Below are 22,272 nucleotides of genomic sequence, written 5' to 3'. Positions count from 1 at the left end.
TCATTATCTGGAGGTCACGTTTTTAGCTCCGTAAACACGAATCATCGCCATCATTTTGTGCAGCGTCACACGGTCAAAGTTAATGCTGTGTCTCCACCGTGTGGCAGAAAACAGCCACTACCGTGATAAAGCCCTTTCTGTCACTTTCCAATATGGCAACCAGGTGGGGGATCTGCAGCGCGGGGAAGATCAGTCATGATTTCACTGTGGCCCTGAAAACTCTCCCGTCTGAGGACCATCAGGTATCAGTATTAGTAGGAGTGTAGACACAAATGCAAAAGTGTGATTCAAATGCAAAAAAAAACTCCTCTGTGATTCAAACGCAGGACTCAGCGAGGCTTTTCGCTCCGTGCAGACTGTCTCGGTCTGTTGTCTCTGCCGATTATACAGTATGACCCGCCAGAAAGCTGTCTCTAAATAAACTATAAAGACATAATGTTGTACATTTGCAACCTGAAGTTCTAACTAGCAAAGGGCAACATCCTAAACTTCAGTGGGCTTATGTGCATTTCACAGTCTGCGCAGTATTTCCAACGATTTACCTTACTTTTTTAAAAAATACCGTAAAACAGGCAATAAATGGGCATTTTAGATTTCCTCACTACATTATTCCGTCATTACGGTATGTGTGTGTGTGTTTTTTTTAAATATATATACATTTTTTTCAACCATACTTTGTCTTTATAATTATAATGTTGTAATTTCAGGAATAATTAATTCAAGGTAATCCAAGCCTAACAATACAATTCTGTTTGGAGAGGTAAACTGTCTCACTTCTCTAAAATTAAATCTAGACACTCTCTGTCACCAACACAAATATAATTAGGAGAATCTGACTGGGAGACTGAAAGCAAGAGCTGATTAATATATTTAGCAGTTTCCATCCACCAAAGGCTGAGAAAATCAGAGTACTAACATAAGATTAGAACTTTAATTGGACTATGCAGGAAAATGTAATGAGACAATAATGTCCATATACTTGGGAAGACATCATTAGATTTAAGCCTTTAAATCAGGCTTGGAGTATACACTGCGACAGTGTGGATTGTGGTGGGTCTTTTTCAGTGAAGTTAGAGCAGAGCAACTTGTTGCCATAAATAATCATTTGAAACTGTATCCACAGGTTGTGGCTGTGGCAGCTCGGAAGCTGGAAGATGCACAGGAGTTTGCCAAAAAGCACAGCATCTCCCGAGCGTACGGCAGCTACGAGGAGCTGGCCAGAGATCCAGACATCGGTCAGTTTCAGTCAGCCCAGGGTCAAATTTGATTGCTGGATGACTCTTTGCATTTGTTGTTTTAAATGCTTTGTGTCACCAGATGTGTCGGGTTTGCTGCTTCAGAACTCTTCAGTTAAAGCTGAAGATTTCTTAACCTTCTGGTGAATCCCCACAAATTTCCAGGTCATTTTCAGTGTCTTCCTACATTACCATCTCTGGTCTGTGGGTTTATGTGTGTGCAGATGTGGTGTATATTGGAGTTATCCACCCCTACCATCTGAGCACATGTCTGCTCTTCACGAACGCCAAGAAGAATGTGCTGTGTGAGAAGCCGCTGGCCATGAACACCAAGGAGGTGCAGGAGATCCTTGCCTCTGCCAAGAGGAATGACGTCTTCCTCATGGAGGTACACTTGGAGCAGATCAAAAAGTAGAAACATCTATTCTCTTCACGGCTGTAATTTCTTCTTCTCCACCTTTCACCAGCGAAACTATTCTGGAAATAACAGTTGATCAGATGCATCATATGTTTTACACTCTGAACAAGATATTTTCAGTGTTGTTGATATATAGCAGCAGGAATTTAACGGTTTCATGATGATTTCATCAGTTGGTAGTAACAAGACTTCACAGAATCACAGAATGAGCACGCAAACCTTCATTAATAATTTTAACTTAGTTTGAACTGATTTGTGGGTCTTGTAAGTCTCTGCTTAACAAAACCGTAGCGTACTGAAAATATAACTGTTTGAAATGCCTCCTGTCCTTTGCTCCAGGCTGTGTGGACCCGGTTTTTCCCGGTCTCTGTGGAGATCAGAAGGCTTCTGGCCCAGGGGGAGGTGGGTGAGGTGAAGATGGTCAGATCAGAGTTTGGTGTGCCAGTGTTGCACATACCAAGATCGGTGCAGAAGGAGCTGGGTGGAGGAGCGATACTGGATCTTGGCATCTACTGCCTGCAGTTCATATGCATGGTGTATAATGGAGAGAAGCCAGAGTCCATACAAGCCACGGGGGTCTGCCTGGAGACGGGTAAGTAAGAACAAGCTAGAGGGGTCTCACAGATCTTTAAACACATCATCATCACACCATTCACACAGGTTGGCACTGGTAGGGTTGCCATCCAGTGCCCTCAGTTGCTGCTCCTCATGTGATAACAGAGGCGAGTTTTGTTAAGTTGGAGCTTGTGAAGTTTTTTTTCTCCAGCTTTTGTGCCAGTATGATCCCTACTGCATGTGAATTAGGAATTTCTAAACAAGGCAGTGTATGTGTCTGATGAGCTTTCACGTCTTATCTTTGTCACTTTTATGTGTTAACTGGACCAATAAAAGCCTGTGAAGATTCTCAGTCATTCAGGTTAAGGTATTTCAAAGTGTTTTGCCAAGAAACACAACAGTGTTGCATGTTTTTAAAATCATGTCAGTAAATTCCAGATTCAGTTTTATTTTATTCATTTTATTCTCTTCATTAGATGTGTATCATTTGTTTGTGTGTTGTTACAGGTGTGGATGAGACTGTGGTTGTCACTCTGAAGTTCTCCAAAAACAGGATGGCCGTGTTTACCTGCTCCTCGGGTGTACAGCTGCCTAATGAAGCCATTATTGTAGGCACAAAGGGCACCATCAGGGTAGGTCGTCACAGCAGGGTTGTATAATAACATAAAAAAAGAAATATTCTAAAATACAATACCAATTTGCATTGTGCACATTTGCATCTTCACTATAAAATTAAAGGTAAGTGAACCAAGGTCATCTATGAAGCAAATTAGGAAGTTGTGTGTTGTGAAAAAAACATTGTGTAACACAAAGATGAAGTGTATCTACTACACACATTGTATATTCTGTATATGCTGTAATTATATATTTGCAATCATCACTTTCCTGTTGTGTGTTTTTAGGTGCCTGCCCACATGTGGTGCCCCACATCATTGGTGGTGCATGGGAAGGAGACTCAGTATCCAGTGCCAGAGCCCTGTTTGCCTCTCAACTTCCTCAACAGTACAGGGATGTGTTATGAAGCAGAAGAGGTTCGACAGTGTTTGCTCAAAGGTGCAGTGATATTTTACATATTTGACTTTCTATCCATATTAATTGAGAACTGTTTTTTTTAATGTATTAACAAAATATCCAAAACAAGCACATTTTTGAATGGATTTCTGTGTGTTCAGGCATAATATACTTGTTATACACACTTTCAACACAGGGTGGCATCAGAAACACTAAATGTCCATGTATTGCATTTGTAGGTGCAGACTTGACAGCACACTGTGTATGTTCTAACAGCAGGTTTTTTCCATGTAGGTCTGAAGGAGAGTGCAGTTATGTCTCATGCTGACTCTCTTCTGCTGGCTGAGGTGGAGGAAGAGATTCGAGGGCAGGTGGGGGTGGTGTACAGTCAGGACTGCCAGTAAAATGCTGCGTGTACCGACACTGTGATTTCTTACAATTACAAAAAAAAAGTTTATAATTATGGAATAAGTTGTTCTTACGTCCACACACTAATCAGTGATTCACTTTATCTTGTGAGGATGAAGAAAGGTAATTTTTTTTAAGGTAACTTCATCTTATTTTTGTCATAGGCCTGACTATGGCTAATGTGTTCTAATAAAGATACCTGACATGATTTTACTTACCGTAGTTTAGGTCAAACCACACAATGAAACACTGTAAAGACTTTGGATGTATAAAATAAATTTTCAATGACATTTTTATGGCTTTGCTGAACAGTTTAGTCTCCCCAGAATGTTTCACCTGAATCCTTCACCTCATGTAAATTTAGCGCGGTGCCACCCATAAACTTCAATACCTGATCATTCATAATCAAAAAAAACATTTGCAAGGCAGAGTTAAGATAGGTGCTCATCTCTTTTATTGATGGAAATCCAGTCTTGTAGGACAGCTCAGTACCCCAGCTAAACATTAGAATACCCCTTTACATTTAGTTAGTTCTTACACTCTAGCATTACAATCAAAAGCACTTTAGACACATGAAGACAGCTACAGTGGGTCACTGATGTAGAAGGAGAAAGAATAGCATAGGGGTTTTACCCATCACCCATTAGGGACTGAGAGGAACAAGGCCTCATCCCTACGTCAGTCCCCTGTGGAAAAAAAAAAAACCCCTAAAAGTGCTCATTCATATCAGTCAACTTTAGTGAACCACAAACCACATGATTCATAAGTGCCAACTTAGATATGACCCAAATGAAAAGAAATGTAAAGGCTTTATGACACATCTAGTAACACAAATACAGTAACTAGCTCAAACACCTCTGGAGAGGACATCCAAAACTAGCATTTCTTTACGGTCAGTCAAAATATATGTAGTATTGGATGTCCCCGAAGAAAACTTCACCATTCACAAAAGTCAAGTATAACATAGAAATGTAACATTGTCTGGAGTAGGTTAGGAGTGCAACACTTACAGATACACTTAAATACAGTGAAAGCTGGCTTTTAAAGAGAGGTCACTTCATACAGACAGCACTACAGAGGGATCTGTTTGGGTGGAGCGGTGGAGCCGAGGCTGCGCTGTAGGAGGAGCCCTTTGATTTTAGGGATTCCACAAGTTTGTTCTTTCAGTCGGCAGAGGAGTGCGATTAGTAAACTGTTACAGTACTCAAGGCGCTCTGTTAAAGATCAGTCTGCCCCACCACCAACCCCACCTAAACAAGAGCCAGTATGCGCATGCACACAAACCAGGATGCATTCACTCTCGAGACTGGTTCACTTTTAATAATACGAGTGTTTGAGTGAATAAATACAGCAGTTTCTGGCTAGAGTGTATTAATCTGAGGCCCCTAAGACTGGTTTGATTAAGAGAATCCATCAGGAATGGAGACATAAAGTGGAATTGTACGGAAGGCTATACTCTATTTTTTTTAATTATTTTTTATTTTTTGCATCATTGCCTAAATGATAAATTGTTCAGGTGTAGAATTTGTAATCCTGGAACTTGGATGTGAAGGGCTATGAGCTGGAGTGGAGTGCTGAGTGGAGAGCTATGAAAGATAGATGATGGTGGAGGGTGGAAGCAGAGCAGCCCCGTTGGCTGTTCAGGGCACCAGAACCACGCGCATGGTGTTGGTGTAACCAGAGCCTGGACGCCAGCCGGTCAAGACAATGACAACGTCACCCTCTTTGAAGAAGCCACGGACTTTGCCTAGAAAATTAAACAAAAAAACATTAAATTCTGTTTAGCCCATCTTAGCTCAGATGTTCACAGGAATAGGTATTTTGCTGTTGGTCATTTTAGGATTAAATAAACGTGCAACGTATTAAAAGCAAGATAATCAAGTCTTACCCATATCCATGGCAAAGTTGACGCGCATGTCCACGTCCTCTGCCCACACGTCGTTGGCAGGCTTGGTGTAGAGAACGGGGAAGATGCCACGGTACAGGTGAGCTTGGCGGGCTGTCTGGGCGTTACGGGTCACGGCAAGGATGGGAGCACGGGGCCTGTACCTGGAGATCAGGTGGGCGGACCTGCACACAGATAAATAAAATCTGAGCACAAAAGATTACCTCACTTCACTCAGAGTATTTTCTCTTAAACTAATGATTACAGTCATATGACATGAATAATTATGATTATTAACGGAGGGAAATGGCAACAAATTCAAAGCTAAAATCATGAGAGTCATGAGAATCTGTCTCATCTTGGTTTTCAGAGTCAGCAAGAGGTTCAATTACCATGGATGCATGTTGAATACTTTACCATATGCTCACGAGCTGAATTTGAAAATAAATATTATATGAGACCTTAGGTCTAATAATGTCTTTTAGCATCTTATAAGCCATTAACCTTAATACTTGATACATGTAAATTAACTCCATGAAGTATGATTAAAAACATTAACAAAGATACAGGACAGTCAGGGAACATGAACAGAGCCTATAAATGCCCACACAGTCCTCAGAGGTCAGGGGTATGCAGACGTCAGTGGCCCCAGTCCAAATGTTTACTCTCCAACACCAGACTTTGAAGGCTCAGGAACTGTCATGTTAAAAAGAGGGATGTCTGATGCCAGTAATCATAAAGGAAAAGTGCTGGTGAGAACAAGTTTGTATGTGCTGTACTTGGCAGCAAGCATCATGTCTAACAACCAATGGTTTCCAATAATGTTCTGATACGATTTGATACATATTTAGCAGTTATTTTAATTAAATCAGATATGAAATGGGGTAGACATTGGGACTGGGCTCATGACAACCCAGACTCTCACTCTTGATATCTGTTGCTATCTCCACCCACCCTACGTAACAGCGCACCACAGACACACACATACGCACAAACCTGAAGGAGAGGGAATCGGTAAGAGCACATTAGGTGCTTGAGGAAAAATCAGGAGCCGTGGTGGACAGACTAGCGTGTGTTTGGCAAAAACCTTACCTCTTCAGGACCAGAATAATTTCACCTCTGTCCTTCTCTTTCTTACCTCCCAGTCTTGGTGAGAACAATGATGGCACTAGCGCAGCATTTGAAGGATGATTCAACGGCTCCGGCAGCTACAGCCTCTGAAGGGTCTCTGGTCAGTTGGGAGTGTCTCCTCAGCTCCTCGAACAGCTGTCTGTGGAAGGTGGCTGCCTCAGCCTCTCGTGCTATCTGAGCCCCGAAGGACCGTGAGGGAAGGGCGGGGGGTGGGGGGTGGGGGGTGGGGTTACTCTCAATCACACACGCCGTCAAGACAACACGCTGAGTCATTCACACCACTGGGAGTGACTGGCAAATGCTGGGCTAGACTCCTGGTTAAGTTTAGTACTTAGAGTAGTGATAATGGCTCCTTCAAGCGCTGAAGCAAATAAAGAGAGGCCCACAAACCTCAGTCCAGGGGAATAGTGGGGAAATGTTCGGAGCTAATGTATAAATTTATACATTTTAACACCAGAACTTTTTAAAATTTGTTCACATTTGTAAATATCAACCAGTAGTCTGCCCAAGGTTTTTGCTAGGCTCTCCCAGTTACTTCCTCAGTCAGTCCCTGTCTGACCCTGCTCTCCCTCTCTCAGACTCCTCGAGAACCGATATTGGTGTCCTCCTCGACCCGCCAGGACCAGATAACCTGCCTACCTTCCAGAGCCCGTGAGCACAATGATCGCAGAGGCTAAGCTCTTAAAGGAGGCCTCGACAGCACCGATTGCAATTGCCTCAGCAGGGTCTTTGCAGTGCGGCGTGGAACGACGCAGGTCCTCAAACACCTGCCGGTGGAACATGGCTGCCTCGGCTTCACGAGCGATCTGGCACAAGTGAGGGCAAGATGCATCGAGCAAAGGCATTTTCACACCAGGCACACGCAGGTGTTAAATGAGGAAAATGGATGAGGGAAACAAAAGGACAGGAACATGGAAAACAGAGAGAGACAATGTTAGAGAGACACAAGAAGAACAGAAGGAAAGAACAGGATGGACAGTGAATAGAAGAGTTTAGGTGTGCAGTTAGTGGGAGGGAAACAGGAAAACATCAATATTAAAAAACATATCCAAGAGTCAGAAGTTTACCACAACCGTTCATATGATATTAAATGTAAAATATTACTTGTATAATCTAAAAGTAATGCAAGTGTACTGCTGAAAAAACCTTTTAAAAAGAACTATTCATCCTTAAGATAAAAAAAAATCTAAAATATTAAATAATCTGAACTTAATAAAATAAAAGACTAAAAAAATATTTAAAACTTTGACTTGTGTCAAATGGGAGTTGAAAAAACAAGCTGGGACTTTAGATGCCACGCACTGCACACAAAGGTGAAGAGATGGTTAAAAACAGTTCGGAGGAACGAATAAGAAAAGTATTAGAAAGACTTAAGTAAATGAGGAAGAAGACAAAGTATGATAGAAAAACTGGCTTAGGAGCAACGTGAGTCCTTGTGAATTTGCACTCAAATACAAGCCTTCTTGGTAAATGGGTGGTTATTGGTCAATGGTTGCGCTTTACTGTGGACTGTGAAGCATGCAACTTCAGAATAAGGGCAGTGAGCTCAAAGGCAGGAGCTGTAGGACTGCTGAGTCACTCCTGCATCTGCAAAGCAGTGCAGACAGCGTATAGCCAAGGACAGTGGAGGCTAGCCAAGAAAGGCCTGATCATCAATGAAAGGCAAGACAGTATTAGCTGCATTTTCCATCCATAATAATTGGGATTTTGATGCAAGCATTCATCAAGAATGTTAACACTCTTGGGGCAACGACTTCAAAAAGGTTTTACTTGTGTCTGTCCCTGACTGAAAAAACTTAAACTCCAAACTGCTCCAAAGTACACCTACGCAGCCAGGGGTGACTGTGTGCTCTATAAATCTGGGCGGATCAGTTTGGGGGATACCATAGCAAATGAAGACATGGCGAAGAAGAGCAGCCACAGTGAATCTGTTAGAGGAAGAGGTGAGGGTGACAGGCACTGACTTCAAGTGGACTCAAATATCCCAACATGTTGTAAAGGTAAGTTATGCTTTTTATTGTATTCCTGGGACAGTTATCCCATGTTATGTAAATTATGCAGCAGTGACTCAAAACATTTACAGAGCTAGGAGTAATATGCTAGGGATGCACAAATAATGCTGCACCTACATTCACTGTTCACTGTCAATATCGGTATCTTTAACTGATCACATTTCTTAATGGTGATAAACTGTTCACTGATCATTCATTAAGATCTCTAATTTGCAGTGAATAGACATGCAGTATAGACTGGAAATAAGCGCATGGATAAATGAGTAAATAAGAGGCCCTTCCAGTTGGCCTAACACTCCTGCTTCTTTAGCAGCTGTTGGGCCAAGCGGAAAAAACAAGATAGATTTGCACAACTGCATGAGAAGTAAGAGTTGTGTTCAGAAGAACACAAAAATCAGGAGATGAGAAAGGGTCCCAGTAGATGCTAATTTTACTAATTTTTTAAGAATTAAACACTGCAAATCACGCAATATCACGTAAACTTAATTTCTCTAATCAATAGGTCTTACTTATTAAATTATACCACGGTGTGCTTGTGTTCCCCAGTGTTCATTATTGTTTTATTTAACAGACACTAACTCACCATGTGCTGCGTGCGCACTGCCTCCAGAGGATAGTCTCCCTTGGCGGTCTCTCCACTCAGCATGATGCAGTCAGCTCCGTCCAGCACAGCGTTGGCTACGTCGCTGCCCTCAGCACGGGTCGGTCTGGGCTTCTTGATCATGCTCTCCAACATCTGAATGGTGTTTATGTGAGGGATTCAGAAGATAACAAACACATTTCAACATAAAAGTGGTACAAATCAAAACAAAAAAATTAATGCTTACAGTATGTTTTGATTACACTGAGAATTCCCTGCTTCACCTTCATTATTAAATTAAAATGAAACTTCACCCCCTGAGGAAAATATCACCTAAGGAATGCAGTGTATGTCCTTTGCCGTTTTCTGACCTGCGTGGCACATGTGATCGGCTTGCCAGCTCTGTTGCAGCGACCGATCATCATCTTTTGGGCTAGGAAGACCTTTTCTGTGGGGATCTCAATACCCAGGTCACCACGGGCAACCATGATGCCATCGCTGGCCTCCATGATCTCATCAAATCTGCACAACAGACAGAATATTACAACCAATTAAATCACAAAGTACAACTACAAGTTATCATGAGATGTTAAAGAGTTTTAAGGGCATGTGGAAGAAGTGGGTTCATCAAGCACAATGTGTCACAGCTGGAAGTTTTCCTTCAAAACCACAAGAATTTACAAATGGCCTAATGTTTTCTCACCTGGCCATGTTTCTCAGTCCACCCAACAATAAACAGAATAAAACAAACAACTGCAATTACAGCACATGATGTAAACAAAAAATCTGAATTACTGGACCTGACACATTAAAAAGCCCCCCCCCCAAACAAAAAAACATTGAAAACATTTCATCCTCATACATACCTACGCACACCCTCGTGGTTCTCGAGCTTGCTAATGATCTTAATGTCTTTGCCTTTCTCTCCCAGCACTGCCCTCACAGCATGGACGTCTGCTGCTTTACGGATGAAGGAGGCAAAGACCATGTCGACTCCCTGCTCCACACCAAACTGCAGGTCCTTGATGTCCTTGTCTGAAACAGCAGGCAGGTCTACGGCAGCACCGGGGAGATTCACTCCCTTCTTGCTGCCCAGGGTGCCACCATTCTCAATCTCGCACATGAGGAAATCGGAGCCTGGCGAAAAAATAATTATACATCGGTGAGCTCAAGTCTTTCCTTGGGTACTAAGAGCAGTGTTTTCTAAACTTTCTGATGGATCACAAGAGATTTGTGTTTGCTTCCCCTCCACTCACCAATCTCCTTAACCTGCAGGGATATGAGTCCGTCGTCAATGTAGATCTTGCTGCCAACTTCCACCACTTTAGTAATGTTCTTGTAGTCGAGCCAGAGGATCTCCTCACTGCAGTTCTCCTGGTAGGCATCGTCCAGAGTAATCTTGATCATGTTGCCCTTCATCAGCTCCACTTCAGCTGTGCCACTCTGTCACATCATTTACAGACATAGTTTTACTTTCTTTCTGGTTATGTTTCATGCAAAATGTTCCTAATTCTCAACAATAAGTTACTAAAGTTGTTATAAAGAGTATTGTTTTGGTTTGAAGAGTGAGAACAAGTGATGCCAAACTCACTCCCTGGATGAGGCCAGTCCTGATCTCTGGGCCTTTGGTGTCCAGGGCAATGCCGATAGGCCTGTACTGAATACTGCCAGGCTCGAAGCTCTCACATGCCTCACGCACGTTCTTGATGGTCTGTGCATGGTACTGCAGAAAGGAAGAGCATTATGGCACATTTAAAATATCTCCAGAGTAAAAAGACGAAGCAAGATACAGACTTACTCCCTGCTCATGGACATGCAGTTATTGATTTCTAAACTAAATTGGTTTTATTCAGCAGAAAAAAATGTCAGACCAGGGCAATCAAAAGATAAGGTGTGTCTGACAACTCACAGTCATAAACATGAGTCATACCGTCAGAATCACTAGAGGTCATATTGTTCTTCTTATCACTGTGACTGACATGTTAAGTGTCACTGTCACCAAGCAGAGTAATTAACAGCCTTAAAATTAAAATGCTTGCAAATTACGTGTCATTCAATAATCTAATTAAGACCTCAGAGATTGCATATCATACAGTATCATGTGTCCTTGCAGGTGTGTGTCCTTGAGAACACAAAACCTCAACCACCACCCGCAGGGGCTGCAGTGTTTACTGCCTCAAGAGTAAATTATGAGTTTGTCTGATGAGGAAGTTCAGTTTCACAGGAGGAAATACCTCTGTGAAGTTAGTGGCAAACAAAAGACAATGAAACTGAACAATTTAAGTCTTAACACAGTCCTAACTATGTTCAAAGAGACTTGCATAACATCATCACTCATGGTCTGATATTGGTTATACCAGAAACAGAGTCTGACATACAAGAAATCCATTTGAATTAGGATTACAGACACAGTGAAGGCAGGTGCACTTTTGCCCTGGAAATGCTGCTGTCGAGGTGGCCAAAAACTATGCTGTGGGAAATGCTGGAAGAGAACTTCAGAGAAATTCAGTACTGTCATATTACTAATGCAGCAATCTTCGCCCATTAGTGCAGGCTAATGAACAGACAGCACAGTGTTTGTGGCTTTTAAGACACCTGTCTGCTGCACATGGCTTACGTGGCCCACCTGGGTAACCAGAGCTTTCGGTAATAACTTAAGTGGCAGGTAATCACATTGGCTGCCTTTCACAGTGGCAACACATTGAACTACACTACAATGATTGCACTATGTCTAAAAGAAAGCCTGGATGACCTCATGATCTAATCATAAAAAAAACTAATCCAAGATGTTGAGAAACTTTTGAAACTGCTATTAAGATAAGTGTAACAGCACTAAGGCTACCAGGTTTAAAGTACAATATTTTGAAAAGGTAGCTTCAGAAAGTTGAAATGTCTTGATGTCGAGCCAGAAATAAATATTTGGACGGTGTTTTGGCTGCTTCAAGTGTGGTGCAGCATTTTTATAAGGCATATGATGTCATCTTTTATGACCAATGCTACATGTATAGCACATGACTGTTTACTGTATGTTTGTTTATAGGGCCATACATTTATAATTAATTCCCTATGTTACTGTAAATTTCAACTCAAGTTGATGTTCAGTTACATGAATTTAGTTCCCCTTTAACTCAATATTAGTAATACTGGTTTAAGAAATGGGGCTTCCTGGATTTGCAACATAATCTACTTTCCACTTCCCACTTTGGCTGAAAGTGGACTGACCTTGGTGTGGGTTTGTGTACACACACACACACATTTCCAGAGCAGAGTGTAGGTGTGCTGCCTGCTGAGGAGATAAACGCAGGGCAGGAAGCTACAGATGATGTTTTTATTGTTCCCCAATTCAGCAAAGCTCTAATTTCCTTTGCTGTGCTCCGAATCTAGACTGACATTCAATCTTGTTGAAACACCTAGACCCATAGAAACCACAGATACTCTTCACTTAAGAGGAATTTAAATATCTCAACCAGAATTAATCATTTTTCTAGGACAGTTAAATCTTTGTGATTTAATCAGTTTTCTACACAATCCTTTTCACAATGTCACAAACAGTGCACCTTTAAGAGTGCCATTCATGCTTCTGTTATTTGTTAGTGCAGTTAAAACAGAGTACTATGAGCATCTTGCTGGACAGGATTGTTGAGCCTCTGCAGGCTCCTGCAGGAGCCTGGAGAGCAGAGTCAGGTTGTGGGTGTGTAGCTCACCTGGACTGATTAGAGTACATAAACTGCTAACAGTAGGCCAGTCTCCTTCTCTCCTGGCTTCCACCTTTCAAGTTTGTTGCTTATGTTGTTTGGTGAGTAAAGACAAGTTTTCTGTAATTTTTTTTATAACTTACACCTTAACTCTGTCCTTCCTCGAGCTGAATCTGGGCATAAAAGCAACTCACCGGGCCATGAATTGTTAGGTTTGCCTGATCCGTGAACGTATGGCTATATTTTTCAGAAGAGAAGCCATGAGCTCAAAGTGGTTTTAAAGCTTACCTTGATTTCAGACAACTTATACTGACAGACGACGAAATTCATCAGCTCATTCTTGTTTCTCTGTTTTTAAGATAACAGTTGGTATCTTCAAGACAGAAGGTTTACTTTGAAAACTGGTTAGACTGTGACTTTTGCTTTTGAATATAAACTTGCTCATATCTTAGTGTTCACAGATAATAACCACCTGGGTACATTCAGGGGAGATCTGCAGCTAGTATAAAGCACTTTAGCCATCTGCCCTCCCAAAAAGCTGAAAAATAAAAATATTTTACAATGCACGTGCCTGGATCACTTGTGATTTCATAGCTGGCCCAAACTCTAATCTTAAGTAAGTTAGCACTACAATTGGGTCCATTCATGCTGGGTGGCCTGGTCTTTCTTAAAATGTCAAGCTGAATGCATAATATATTACGTGCTTGCTCGCTATGAGCTTTGTTGATCGTCTCCTTTCGACATAATTATTTTATGCAAAGAGTTTCCAAACTTGTGAAAATCTAAAAAGAAGCTAGACAAGAGAAAGCAAAGATTGTCACAAAGATCAACATACCTACCAACAGCATTCTGTGATAAAGCACAGAACCGTGTTTGATGGAAATTATCAGCAGAGTTTAAACGTGACTTTTAACGGTCTGACTGGTTATCTCTACCTGCACAACTTATTTACACAGTAGTGGGAGCTGTGGAGAGACCCACCTCATGTGTGCCATGTGAGAAGTTCAAGCGAGCAATGTTCATTCCAGACTTGATCATCTCCTTCAGCATTTCCACAGAACGAGAGGCTGGCCCTGCAGGGAATCATCGAGAGAAAGAGATTATTTAATTCTACTGGTGAAAGAACTCATCAGCCAAAATTCAAATCAACTACATGAAGTGCATTATGTTTCATTTTCAGCTCCACGCTTGTTATTGCTCAGTCCAGTCTTCCTGATATTTGGTTTAAAAAGACACACTATTGTCATGTGAATAATAATAATGTAGGTTGTATTTATATGTTCACAATGTACAGTATGAAAAAGACAAGTTACTGAAAATTTAAAATGTCAATGTGCAATAGACCTGCCTTGTTCCAAAAGACAGATGAATAGTTATGATTAATAAATGTGGTCGAGGTAGCAACCTCATGTCTTAGCAATTAAACTGGCAGGTAATCACCTAAAAAATAACTTTCCTGAATGAATGAATATTCATGAACATGAATAAGCTAATGTGTTCTCTTGAGGAATGCACTGCTACAGTATCACACAATGTAAGGCAAGTTTGTCTGTCTTTAAGGATGCAGACCAACAAAGCAGACCAACCAATGGTGCAGATGATGCCAGTGTTGCGTGCGGTGGTGGGCTCAGAGTCAATGTCCAGCAGGCACATGTGTTCCAGGAAGGTGTCAGCCATGGCAGCGTTGAGCTGCTGCGTCTGGATGAAGGCAGAGCCCATGTCTGAAGACTTTGTTTGAGGCATGGCGATCACTGGTGCAACTGGAGCAGTCCTGTAAGAATAAATGGGGAAAATGAAGTCTATTTCGAGGTGAAGGTATCAAACAGCTTTCTTCTCTTAACCCTGCTTGGCTCAGGTCTTTTCAAAACCTAACAGACACTGTGCAAGTTTACAAACTGAATCTAATTTTTTAAAATAGAACAGGACCTTCAAACAATAGCCAGTTATATGCCTCGGGTGGCCGTTAGAATACACCAACAGCCAAAACTTAATTACCTTGGGTCAACAGGTGGATTACACTTTGCACTGTAAAGTGTATTTAGCCCTTAGCAACATACTGTCACTAACCCAGCTTTGCTGCTGACCTTGTGTTTGTGAAGTGAAATGAACAGAGAATCTCCCTGTGGGAATCAAATAAAGAATTATGCTGGTTGCTGATGTTCAAGTGCAGTACAACTGGAACTTCCCTCAGCTTTAACTTATCAATTTCTCAGCCACAAAAGCTAAGGACAATTTAAGAGTAAGCACTGCAATTCCATGTAAATAATAGGTTATTGTGAGCTACTTTGCACAAGACTGTCTTTTGTTGAGTTACTATTTGGCTTTCAGGTACTTTTACACAACCAATAGTTTATACAGAGTAAATGTATACTTATGACAACTGAGACAGATAGCTGTTCAGAGTTTGATACGTGAAAATATTAGCAAAGGCTAATACTTATGCACAGCACTCTATACTGAGAGCCCCCCAATACACACACACACACTTCTCACTGAGTCACCCATGGCAACAACAGCATTACAAAGCTCATTGGCAGGACTGGAACTGCCAAGCTTTCATCACTTCTATGTAGTCAGAAAAGCAAAAAAAAAAAGAAAGAAAATATATAGTTCACTGTGCATGGCAGAATCCTGTGCTCTGGTAAACTGTTCAATGCTGTGCATGCACAAAGTGTGCAGGAATATGTACCTTCCCCGAGAGACTTCCTTTTCTCTTTTGGTCGTACAACGACAGAATTGTCTCTGTGAAAAACTCATCAACATATCATCGAGGCATGTTTCAACAAACAGCCCACCAAGTAGGTATATTTGAGCAGCATGTAGCACTGATTCTCTATAATGATGAGGAATGGTACTTCTGCTTGGACTGTGGTTACATAACTACAGCACAGACGGAGGCAGAAACGCTGGACTGAACAGTGAATCTGGTGATATGGCAAGTAGTAGAAATTTGTGTGAGTCAAGCGAAAATTGGTCAAATTTTAAATCTTTACTGAAACTGGGATCAAGAACAAGCCAGTATGCAGCTTCATTTTTCCACTGCAATACACTGTACCCGTATATGGTTGGATGTGCACACTGTCCAGCATTTGTACTTCTCATTATCAGTATTTCCCATTTCCAGCAAGCAAAGAGGTGTTTTACAACAAAAAAAAAAAACACCAACAACAACTGATTAAATAGGAATAAAACTAAAATGTTAAAGCAAGATTATGGTAAACAACAAGACAAGACAAACAAAAGTAAAATAACATTCATAAAATGAACATAATGTGCAAGAGATGATATAAGAAGATACCAATACCCTTATGTAAATGTTACTGAATCACATTAAGAATACAATGACTCTGCCAGGCATCAACTCAGGCTACACACCAAACCACCCAGTGGTTAGATTAGGTTCCCTCTGTTTAAATTATACATTGATGTGGATTCCAACAACGAACACTCTCACTGGTTGTTTCTTTGAAGGAGCAACAGGTTGACAAATTGTTATCTCTTTGAGGCAACAAACCCCTTATCCTCTTCTGATTCCACTTAGTCCTCATGAAAATACAGAACATTATGTACGTCTAGACACAGCTAAGGGCTACAATGTTAAGTGTTGGACATGTAATATTACTTGCCATAAATAAAGAACAATTTGCTAAATCTGTGGTCCACATCAGCCACTGGAGGTCCTAAGGATGGTTCTGCATGACTATTACTAATAACAGAATAACAGAACCAACGGCAAGCTGCAGAAGAGAGCTGGAAAACAGACATGGCAAATTTTTGATGGCTGCTACTGTGGGTGGTGCAACTGCAACTGAAATTACATTCATTTTCTCAGGGGAAAATTTGTTGCATTGAACACGAATGCTAGTGGTCTGACTTCCTCTTACTCATCACATCCTAATTACAAATGCATCGTAGTGGGGGATTCCAGGCACAGCCACTATACCAACAGGAGCCACTGACTAATGATGTAACATCTGAGTCAAAGGGGCAGACCAGTGCCAGACCAGTGCTGTACGTGAGCACAGTCACATCCCCACTAAGGCAACACACAACCACGAGAAGGCTAGAGGCAGACACCCGAGTGGGCTGAACCACAGGGAAAGACTGCAGAGGGGAGAAAAGACTCTGAAATACCAGAGTTACTGTAGAGTGATGTGCTTTTATATATATATATATATATATATTATATATATATATATTATATTATATATATATATATATAAAAATTCTTGTTTTCTTCATTTACCATTTCTACAAGGGCATTTTGAAGAAACAGAATTGAATTTTAAAACATTGGCATTTCTTCACTAAATGTTAATCTCAATAATGCAATACCAGAGGCAGACCATTCCAAGGTCTATCACACTGTTGACCGGGGGGCGCCTGATACACCTGGTAACACCTGATAATTACAATAATCAATTAACTGTTTTATCCAATACAATTATAAGATATACAAATATAAGATGTGTGCTGGTTACAGCCTCCCAAATGTAAGCAAATGATGTCACCCCTATTATTTTGACATGTTAAATTCAGGCATTTACTAAATATCTTTAACTGGTCTGTTGTTGGAGCGTGATACGGATATCATCAACTTCACAGTTTACATAATTCTAAAGATAATGCAATACTGACAGTTGAAATTGCAAAACTGAAAGGGGATACACATTTGACTTAGAGGGAAAGGCAGAGGCAGTTCTCCTCACAAGCTCTTTTGTTACTTGACCGCACATGTGGACTAGAAACCAGTTACATGTTCAAAAATATAGTCACAGTAAAGGCTGTATTTGTAGCAATAAATTAGCAGTTTATTCCTGTGGTGGCTTTGAATGTCATTGCTAAAAACAGTGTGTTGTGTTGTGAGTTGTGTAAAATAAGCATTTCTAGCAACCTAGGACACTTATGTTTAATGTCTAATATTGCCCCACCACCCACTTTTTTTTTAACCTCTTTTCCATCTGAATCATAATTTCCACATATTTTCAGTCAGACTTACTCAGGGAGTACTCCCTGTCATGTGCTGTTTAGTATTTAGCCTGTTGCCCCTCACCACATTTTTCAGGACCTAAGATGAGCACTCACCAAAAGTGCTGAATGCATTACTGTCATGGGGTAGTGATCAACTTCCATTCACAAACAAGTCATAGCCTGTATCTTTATTAGTTGACTGCAGACTTATTCCCTGGCAACTCAACCTCACATACAGTCTCTATCCTCAGCTATCTGTAAGAATATCACAGGCAGAACAAACATCAGAAAATCCAGTAGACTATCCTTCACAAAGGGTGGTAATGTCTTGGCTCATCTAACAACATGCTGGTCATTTTCTAAAGACAAAATGCATTGACCAAGGTGATCCACTGACAGACATGGATTGCATGTCTGGCCCCAAGACAGCCAGCAATCAGCCTCCACAGGCCAACAGCAGCCATAGTAACCCTGACACAGATGCAGGGCTAACTTTAGAGTTGGCTACTAATAATCCCCTCCAATCCCTTCCCAACACATCTACCTTTGTAATGTACTCTCTAATTGTAATATTCTCTCAGACACTATTTTCTCCTGTCCTTATAAACAATTTCTATTTCATTTATCTATGAAATATGCCTGTGCAATCATTAGCAGCTGTAGTAGCAATGCTGTCAGGGAGGCATGACATTTAGTATCATCTACTATAGATGTGACGCAACACTGGGCTAATCCAAGTTGGCCCAGAGAGACAGTAGGTGATTTCCTTCAGTCACACTCACTCAAGCAAGGCACCAATTGAAGGCTGTACTACATACCCCCAGTAGATCTTCCTGTTCCTTCTGGGGACAAACAGGCGCGTTACAACAAATGACCTCGACAACAACCCCAGTGCGTTGGAACTTCCAATTCCAATGAGTGAACTGCTCCCTGCAACAGCAGTCCAAGCAGAACCGACTGCTGCCGTGCGCATGTATACGTACGGCACTTTCAGGAGCTCAAGAGTAAATCCCTTCAATAAGGATAAAGGACACGGAGAGTGCCTGCTGTGGCCAGGCAATCGCCATGACCTGATACAATGGACGTACATGAGACTTCCACGGCGACACACCAGAGCACTGTCAGACCAATGTTACTACCAGCTTAGGCCATGCAGTACCCCCAAGCCTAAAAACAGAGCCTTGACTAATAATAACACACAGCATGTGGAGTCTGTTTGTAGAAATCTAATACTCAGAATGTACGATGGTATTTGCGCTATGTAGGCCTGCAAACTCCAATACAAACCTTAGATGGGGTAGTGCATGGGTTTAAGTTTATGCATAGTACTGAATGCTGTGCATATTCAGTGTATTTCAAATACGCATGTTAAATCACTTGACATCATTTACCTAATAAAAAGGTATACCCATAATTGGTAGTGCTCCAACCCATGGCTCTACATAGCTTTAATCATCAAACATGCAGCTTCATTGGGGAGAGACTGCATGGGAGCGGTGCCAGCTGCAAAAGGTCTTCTCTACAGCACTGACCACTGGCTCTGCTGCATCTGAACTACTTTACCACAGTGACAGAAACTTACAGCTTTGCCATGCATAAACTGTACTAACAGTAGCTGACTGACTCCACAATTCATTATTATCTTTGAAATGGCTGGGTACTTGCCAAAGTACTTCTTAAAGTTGACAAATATCAATTTATCTCTTCTACAGTGGCCTTTAAGTAATGTAGAGACATAAAAGGCCTTCTCTAGAGCCAGTGTTTGGTTAGTCTGGGCTAGTGCAGAAACATAAAGGTGCAACAGGGTGGACTCTGTGGAACATGACCTGCTGCCTATGCAGGCCTCAATCTAAGCTGATGAAAACACAACAGTTCTTAACTTCTAGTGGTTATACACTAATAATAACAGAATATTTTTTTTATTACATTTCTATCATTAGATCCCCCTAAATCCTACGCACTGCTCTTTTAAGATCAAACCCTCCAAAGTGACCTGCTCTTAGTCAACAGCCTAGGTTTCAGTAACAAATACTGAGAACTTCCCTTAGTTCATCTCATCACTTCAACACAATTCATAGTCACTTGTCTTTCTGACCTGACTGGTCTCCTGAGATAGAGACTCCATTTTGTCAACAGGGCCTTCAGCAGGAAGGACATAGCAATGACAGTATCTCGAGAATTTTGTTTTACACAAAACAATTATCTCTCACAACTTAACAGAGCATATCAAGGCTATGCCGTCCTACGCATATCCTATACAGGTCACAATAGATGTGTTTGACAAAGAATATGACATCCTGCTTAAACCTTTAGACAAAATCCTGACTTGGTCATATCATCTTCTTTCAGATTTTTTGGGAATAGGTTGACAAGCAGGGCAAAGTAATGGAATAAAAAGGATGACACAGAGAGCTAAAAACCATCAACCTTGACAGACAGAGTGAGATCTGTCTTGCTTCTCATGTATCCAGTGTCAACAAGGCCTACTATCTGTGGTACCACTGCAGCAAGCCACTGCAGTGAAGCTGCAAAGGAAATGTACACATTTCAAACTACATTTATAATAGGATGATTATTTTCTGCAACGCAACTAACGAGATTCAGGCTTTTTTAAAATAGTATCTAGGGATATATTATGGGGAAGATGGATGAGAGGATGAACGTGATGAATTTATCTAATGACACTGACTGCCATGTGAAGGAATACGACGATAACACACGACATTTAATAATGTGGGAGAGTTTAAACTCGGCTGAATTCATGTTACCGGCATCTTATTATAAAACAGTTAAATTACAGAGCAGACGATGCGCTAGAGATCACGTTCTCATCCTGCGTCACATTTTCCTGATCTACAGACATCACGGTGACTGACCAATGGGAGGCCGAGAAGACGGAGCGGCCACACCCACAGCAGGAGGCAACAGGAAGCAAATCTTCAACGTTCAACATTGCACGTATCATATTTAATTGCATTATATTAAGTGTAATAACTGCGTTCTCTAATAAAATGAGACTATAACGTGTTATATTAGTAATAGAGAGAGCTGCTCAGTGCTCAGTACGGACGCATTCCTTCAGTTTATCCATCTATTAACTGCATTTTCAAACACAACGTTGTTGAACACTCACTAAGACAGCATGTTAGGACTACGCTATTCCATACAAGTGTACTGATATTTTAAAACATGATTTCGATTTAAAAAGAATAAAAAAAGTTGAGTAGTTAAGAGTGGAGACAAGCTACCAATGACCCACTCACATATTCCCGGACTTACCAACTCGCAGGATGTAGCTACCGCAATAATAAAAGGCAAAACGGTTAAGGCAGTAATGTAACAACGGAAGTGTGTCTCAAGTTATCAGTCAGTTCACGGAATGCATAAGCGCTGAAGCTGTTGAGGATACCCACCTTTCCTTGTTGTATAACTTCCGTGCACCGATGTCAATGCTGTTAGACTGAGACCAGCTCAAGGTGATCTCCCTTGTCCCTCACTCTGCGGAACTACTTTCTAGGGATGCTGAGACATATCCATCCGAGAGAACACGGATAAATGAAAAGGAGTACACCGCCTTAAGATGTTCATATCAACCGTATTCATCACAGACTATTCAAACATGTGCTTTATTTCAGTATTACGCTTGTGGAAAGTCAGGAAATCGTTAAAAACTTAAAACGAAGCGGAAGGATACGCAGGAACAAGGTGGGAGTGCGTAGTAAAGTTAGGGAGCCAATCAGGGCGCGAGAATACATCAGTTGAGCACGGAGTCCGACATGTGACTGTTGATGGCGTGCTGTAATTTCCTGTTAAAAGACGCAGTGGTTTGATTATTATGTCCACTCAGTGTCTTGTCCCAATATGAGAATCAAATCATAAATGTGTCTTGTTGTCTGTATGTTTTAGGCACCATTACCGTGAGGATGTGCAAATCATCGGCTGCCATAGTGGTTTGTGGGAAGCATCATCAAACGTGTTACAGTTAAGGGTAGCTGTCTCATAGGCTGTCAAAAATATTATTGTTTAATTACTGAGAGTTGGTACAAAACTGGCACCCAAGTACTGTTTACTGCCCCAAAATGCACGAGCAGTTAACAGCCGGTCAATGGATGTTTGAATGATGAATCAGTGAGGCGCCCCCCCTTTCCATCCCACATGTGCAGGTACCTTGCCGCTGCACCGTGTTTGAGGCAATACCTCCATCTAGTGACGAAAAATGGTTTTTAGATGACAATACACTCTATTGTTCAAGTATTATGTGTTGAATATTGGGATTTTCTTTACATACAGATGTTCGATATAATTATCAACTGATCTTTTACTCTATATTTAATTGATTTTACCTTTTAACTACACATTCCAAAATGACAT

The 22,272-nt window shown here is 41.2% G+C and overlaps 2 protein-coding genes across 3 annotated transcripts; one reads left to right on the top strand and one right to left on the bottom strand.

Moving 5' to 3' along the window:
- The first annotated feature begins 145 nt into the window (after positions 1-145).
- dhdh.2 (dihydrodiol dehydrogenase, tandem duplicate 2) lies at positions 146-3,917 on the top strand. The gene is made up of 7 exons (XM_041052319.1): positions 146-242; positions 1,124-1,235; positions 1,460-1,623; positions 1,993-2,245; positions 2,716-2,840; positions 3,111-3,261; positions 3,514-3,917. Exons 1-7 carry the CDS (start codon positions 153-155, stop codon positions 3,621-3,623), a joined length of 1,005 nt encoding a protein of 334 aa, XP_040908253.1. The 5' UTR covers positions 146-152; the 3' UTR covers positions 3,624-3,917.
- A 147-nt stretch (positions 3,918-4,064) lies between these two features.
- On the bottom strand, positions 4,065-21,459 carry pkma (pyruvate kinase M1/2a). 2 transcript variants are annotated; one of them, XM_041052196.1, is made up of 11 exons: positions 21,315-21,459; positions 14,517-14,701; positions 13,912-14,003; positions 10,827-10,958; positions 10,492-10,678; positions 10,102-10,372; positions 9,607-9,757; positions 9,239-9,391; positions 7,283-7,449; positions 5,516-5,697; positions 4,065-5,374 (listed from the first exon to the last, which is right to left on the bottom strand). In XM_041052196.1, exons 2-11 carry the CDS (start codon positions 14,671-14,673, stop codon positions 5,268-5,270), a joined length of 1,599 nt encoding a protein of 532 aa, XP_040908130.1. In that variant the 5' UTR covers positions 14,674-14,701; positions 21,315-21,459; the 3' UTR covers positions 4,065-5,267. The 2 variants fall into 2 exon arrangements, with proteins under 2 accessions (XP_040908130.1, XP_040908049.1); XM_041052115.1 differs by lacking the exon at positions 7,283-7,449 and adding an exon at positions 6,651-6,817.
- Positions 21,460-22,272: the final 813 nt, after the last annotated feature.

This window comes from Toxotes jaculatrix, chromosome 1 (assembly GCF_017976425.1).
Source record: "Toxotes jaculatrix isolate fToxJac2 chromosome 1, fToxJac2.pri, whole genome shotgun sequence".
NCBI lineage: Eukaryota > Metazoa > Chordata > Actinopteri > Toxotidae > Toxotes > Toxotes jaculatrix.
The sequence above is the reverse complement of the archived record's forward strand: the minus strand, read 5'-3'. Positions and strand labels throughout refer to the sequence as shown.